Genomic DNA, 5,350 nt, shown 5'->3' with positions numbered 1-5,350 from the left:
AACAAAAATTTAAAATTTTTTTGTTACAGTCTTTTCTCCCACATAAAAAATTGAAGTTGTGAAAAGCACACCCAAAAAGTTCGGCCATTTATTAAAAAAGTTAGTTAAAAGATGGTCAATTACCTAATTTTTATTTAATGTAATTACTAATTGAGACTTCCTCTTATGTTCCTTTTTTTAAGACACTAATTTTTTATATTTATTAACCGTCAAATTTATATTAAATTTAATTAAATTAAAAATAATTATATAAATCTAATGAATAATAAACAGAAAACACTTATATTTTCTAAAAAAAAAAAAAACACTAGATTAATTTCCTAACTAATTAACTCCTTTTTTTTTTTTTTTAAGGGATTACGGAAATACGGATTATCACTTAACTTTTATAAGTGTGTATATATTTATCGCAATAAAAAGTAAAGACCCCCTAAAAAAATAAAAAATTAAAGAAAAATATAAAAATAACCCCAAACAGGACACAGGTGACAGGACACAGTAAACCACCAAGTGCTGGAGATACATTCTTAGGACACAGGTAGCTTTCCGACTCTCCCTGTTACGTGCGCTCTCTCTCACTTACTCACTCATACTCACTCTGCGTGCTCCGGCGACGTTTCCGTACAATCTATCCGTTTCCGTACAATCTCGCCGTTTCATTCTCTCAGTCTATTTCTCGCCATAACATTCGCATTCAAAGGTAATCTCTTGACGTTAATATCTCGCATTATCGCAGTTTGTGTATTTGTCGAATGGCTTCTTTAGCCCGCTTCAGTTTGTTGATTTTTTTAGTGATGTTTTAGGAAAATTAACATTAGTATTTTCTTTTTCTGATTTTTTTCGGGTTAATATTTTGTGCTGTTTCGAGTTTCTACGATCAGGCATTGCTCTGGTTCTTAAATTGGGTTTTGCTCGTTCTTATTATATTTGACTTACCGATAAATTTGTAGTTTTTGTGGGGGATTTTGGTTATCTTGTATTTTTGAGGTGGATTGGATTTAGGGTTTTAGATTTTGAGTTTTGCTCTGCTTTTGATCCAACAATTGAGTAATGCTTGATTAAGGGATTTTCGAGAGTTTATTGTGTTATAGATTTGGGATGCTTTTTCTTCTTCTCAGCTAGCTATGATAGATATTACTCGGTTCATGCTTTAATTAATTATCTATTAATCCTTAATGTTTTTAGGGTTTCCTCTTTTTGCCCACTTTTTTCTTTTTTCTATTTTTCAATGTGGGTAGATAATGCGAAAACAGCAAAAGCTATGTTCTTTTTTCTATCAATGCTGCTTCAAACAACTCCAAAAATTAGCTTGCTTCAGTTCCTTTGTTCTTTAGCATTGTTCTGTGGCGTGTAAGATGATTTAGGGTTGGTGAATAAAGACAATATTAAAAGGCTATGAGATTTATGTTAGGTTTCTTTGCCTTTCTTGCCGACTGGGGACCTGGGTTTTCACACGTCTCTGATTCTGTTTATGTTTCCAGTTTTTTAAGGTATTTGTGGTGTAGGAGACAATAATGTTTTGTTTCTGGGTTTTTTTTACAGAATGGCCTTGCAGACAGCAAGTCCTCCAACGGCCCCTAGTGCCCAAGTTGTCGGAAACGCTTTTGTTGAGCAGTATTACCATATTCTTCACCACTCTCCAGAGCTGGTTTATAGATTTTATCAGGATTCAAGTGTGCTAAGCCGGCCCGACGCCAATGGTGTGATGACATCGGTGACCACCATGCAAGTAAGCTTTCTCATTGGTTTACTTCATGATCTTTTCTCTGCAAAGTGCTTTTTTTTTTTTTTTAATTACTATCCTGGTCAACTTGTTTGGCTGGCTGTTGGATAAATTTGGGATTGCAAGTGTTCATATTCAAGGCTTTATAATTCCTCAACCCTGATTCAATGTTTTCCGAATCAAAAGTATCTAAAATCGGTTCTAGATTTTGACGTTAACTGCAGCTAAAACATTATTGCTTTGTTTTTGTTGGAGCAGGATATCAACGAGAAGATTCTTTCATTCGATTACAAGGAGTATAAGGCTGAGATAGAAACAGCCGATGCTCAGAAGTCTTACAAAGATGGGGTGACTGTGCTAGTAACTGGATCTTTGACGGGCAAGGATAACTTGAAAAGGAAATTTGCACAATCATTTTTCCTTGCCCCACAAGACAACGGATACTTTGTCTTAAATGATGTCTTTAGGTACGTAGAAGATGGAGAAATATTAGAGAATCGTCCAGTGAATGGAGTTGATGATGCCACAAAAGTCCCCATAACCGTAGACCCTGGTAAGTTAGCCTTTTTGTTTTGGCCACTAATATCCAGGTAATATCTGAAATCTTTTTAAGCTTCTGGAACGTTGTTTGCAGAGCCAACTCATGTTCCTGATCCTCCTACACCAGATCCTGTAACTGTTCATCAAGAATTGGATAAAAATATTGTCGAGAAAGGCTATGATGCATTAGAGAATGAGAGACAATTTGTTCACGAAGAAGCATCAGTTGTGGAACCCCCATCTCATTCACATGGGAATGACGTGCCCGTGGAAGTTGAATCAGTTTCTATGATGATCCCAGAGGATGCTCCAAAGAAGTCATATGCATCAATCGTGAGTTGCCAGCACAGTGAATTTTCATCTGAAAGAGTTTGTGTGTTTGCTTGAATTATAGTTTGGTATGTGTCATTGTAGGTAAAAGTAGCAAAAGGGAGTCCGGGACTGACTAAAGTTTATGTGCCAACTAATACAGCAAAAGTGCCTCCTAAGAAAACTGAGAATCAGTCTCACGGGTCACCAGTGCCTGCTTCAGTGCCAGAAGCATCAGCACCAAGTAGCACCAGCACTCCAGAGAGTAGCAATGACAATGAGGAAGGTACTTAAATTGTTTTTTCTTTCATAGACGATCATTTTCCTGATTTTTGTTTTTGTTCATATTCTTGTTCCTGAAAAAGTAAATTTATTGTCTCCTTTATTTGGTTTAACTGAAACTTTCAATTCATCTGTAATGATCATTTAGGACTTGGGATGATTAGTATTGCGGTTGATTAATGAGAAAGATATATTAACAAAGGAAAATGCAAGCTTGTTATTTTGAATCTAATACATCATTCAATTCCTTGTAGTTGAGGGGCATTCTATTTACATAAAGAATCTGCCCTTTTCTGTAACGGCTGCTCAGCTCGAGGCAGAATTCAAGAAATTTGGACCAATAAAGCCAGATGGCGTGCAAGTCAGAAATAATAAGGTTCGTCTCTGAGACATTACTTTCGCAGAACATGATCTGCGTTCTTTGACCAAATTTTTTTCATCCTCTTGTGTTTTGTCTTGGCAGCAACAAGGATACTGTTTTGGCTTTGTCGAATTTCAGTCGTTGAGCTCCATGGATAGCGCACTTCAGGTGTGTTCACGTGTTGATTGATTATAATTAAACTCTTTTTGAATTTCTTAAGGTGGTGAGCTATTTTTTCCTACTGGAACCACCATTTACTTGTTCCTGATCAAATTGCTACGTTCTGATATGAGGCACAAGACACGTACGAGTGAAACTGAGTTGCCATCTTCAAAAAGGATTCTTTAATCCGTATTACTGTAGCTTTTAACTGTCAATCCCTACCTTTTTGTTTGAAAGCTTCACGAGTGATTTATATTGACCTATCCGTGTCTCATTTTATTTCGACATTTGAAATTGAGTTTCAGGCTTCACCAATCACTATTGGCGGGCGTCAGGCTGTTGTTGAGATTAAAAGAACTACCAACCGAGGTAAGTTGTGTACAAATATTTGAATTCTCCTTTACCAACGACGCATTGATGTTAAGTAATTTCATTATTAAAAAGAGATTAATAAGTTTGAAAATTGAAGAATCAACTTTTCATTGTGATAATATTGCAGTTGGTAGTAATGGAAGAGGAGGTAGGTTCTCCTCGGGGAGGGGAGGGTTCCGGAGTGACAGCTTTAGGGGTCATGGGAGTTATGCCGGTGGACGGAGCTTTGGCAGAAACGAGTATAATAACAGAGGTGAGTTCTCTGGTCGAGGTAGGAGTTTGGCAGGGCGCGGTGGTGATGGTTATCAGCAAGGGAGAGGAAGAAGTGGCCGTCCAAGCGGTCCAAAGCACAATGTTGCTGGTTCTACATGAGATACTTTTCCTGTTGATTATTATTTTTTTCTTCTCGTGGAAGTTTCCTTTATTTTTTTGAGGAATTTTCTTTCATGGATATTTAATCCTAACAGATGGTCTCTCGACTTTGAAAATTACGAGGCATCTTCTTTTGCCGTAGCTCTAGGAGTTCTATCCATTTGAGAGTTTTGGCACCTTTTTCCTCAAATGTAGCTTTGCCTAGATATTTGAGCTCATCCTTTAGCTTCATTGGTATTTATGAAAATGCATAGTTGTAGCGTTCAGTGGATAATGGAATGACCCTGTTTGTTAGTTTTTATTATTATTATTATTATTATTATTTTTGGGTCTGGCAATATTTTATTAATCTCCAAATGCATTTTTTTAAAATCTAGTCCAACCTCTACGTCCCCTTCTCATCATTATAGATATGCTACTAAGTTATATATAACATAATGTTTGTCGTAACTGGTAAGTCTTAACTACGTGATGGTTTTTTTTTTTCTTTTTCTTTTTCTTTTTGTTTTTTGTTTTTTGGTTTTTGGTTTTTGTTTTTTGTTTTTTGTTTTTGTTTTTTTTTTGTTTTTTTTTGTTTTTGCTTAATAATTTAAAAAGACGGCGTGTGATTAGAATTAAAATAAATATTTGACAAATTATTTGTTTTGTTAAAAAAAAGATAATTTCTTTGCTAGAATTTGTCCCTTTTAAATATATTTTTAAAGGTCTGATATATGGTTCTAGTTGTTTTAATCGTTGATATTGAAATAAAATCTTAATTTATTTATTAAAACAATAATAAATAGGGATTTTTTTTATATTCTCTTTTTTTTAAGAACATTGGTATTTTTTATTTATCAGTGGTCGAATTTGTATTAAATTTAGTCAAAAGTCAAATCAGATTGAAAAAGTAATACAGATTCGACGGTTGATACGTAAGAAATATTAGGGCCTGTTTGTTTGCGTTTTCATTTTCGTTTTTCACGGTTTTCAAAGCAAAAAAATAAAAACAGGTGTTAAAAACGTGTTTGGTGTAATTTTTTTTAAAAAACAAAACCAAAAGCATTTTTGTCTTTTTGTGGAAATCAGAAAATGAAAAAAATGTGTTTTCATTTTCTCGTTTTCGTTTTCTGTTTTTTGAAAAACGAATTTCACTTTTTTTTTTTTCATTTTCTTCCCTCTTTTCTGAAACCGTTTTTGTATTATATATGTTTATTTAATATATTTATTTAATATATTATTATTTAATA

General features: G+C 34.3%; 1 protein-coding gene across 1 annotated transcript; it reads left to right on the top strand.

Annotated features, from left to right (window-relative positions):
• Positions 1-504: 504 nt before the first annotated feature.
• LOC21403898 (putative G3BP-like protein) lies at positions 505-4,332 on the top strand. The gene is made up of 9 exons (XM_010091336.2): positions 505-700; positions 1,543-1,729; positions 1,982-2,276; positions 2,358-2,596; positions 2,678-2,858; positions 3,109-3,230; positions 3,318-3,383; positions 3,683-3,746; positions 3,877-4,332. The coding sequence occupies exons 2-9, from the start codon at positions 1,544-1,546 to the stop codon at positions 4,119-4,121; spliced, it is 1,398 nt and encodes a 465-aa protein (XP_010089638.1). The 5' UTR covers positions 505-700; position 1,543; the 3' UTR covers positions 4,122-4,332.
• Positions 4,333-5,350: the final 1,018 nt, after the last annotated feature.

The sequence above is a fragment of the Morus notabilis genome, unplaced genomic scaffold (genome assembly GCF_000414095.1).
Source record: "Morus notabilis unplaced genomic scaffold, ASM41409v2 Scaffold241, whole genome shotgun sequence".
Lineage (NCBI taxonomy): Eukaryota > Viridiplantae > Streptophyta > Magnoliopsida > Rosales > Moraceae > Morus > Morus notabilis.
The sequence above is the reverse complement of the archived record's forward strand: the minus strand, read 5'-3'. Positions and strand labels throughout refer to the sequence as shown.

Bases quoted from the DNA above. Each gene is read 5' to 3' on its own strand.
- LOC21403898 (XM_010091336.2), top strand. From the start codon at position 1,544: ATGGCCTTGCAGACAGCAAGTCCTCCAACGGCCCCTAGTGCCCAAGTT. The intron at 3,231-3,317 runs GTTCGTCTCTGA...TTGTCTTGGCAG, and splicing joins TGCAAGTCAGAAATAATAAG to CAACAAGGATACTGTTTTGG. The intron at 3,384-3,682 runs GTGTGTTCACGT...ATTGAGTTTCAG, and splicing joins CCATGGATAGCGCACTTCAG to GCTTCACCAATCACTATTGG.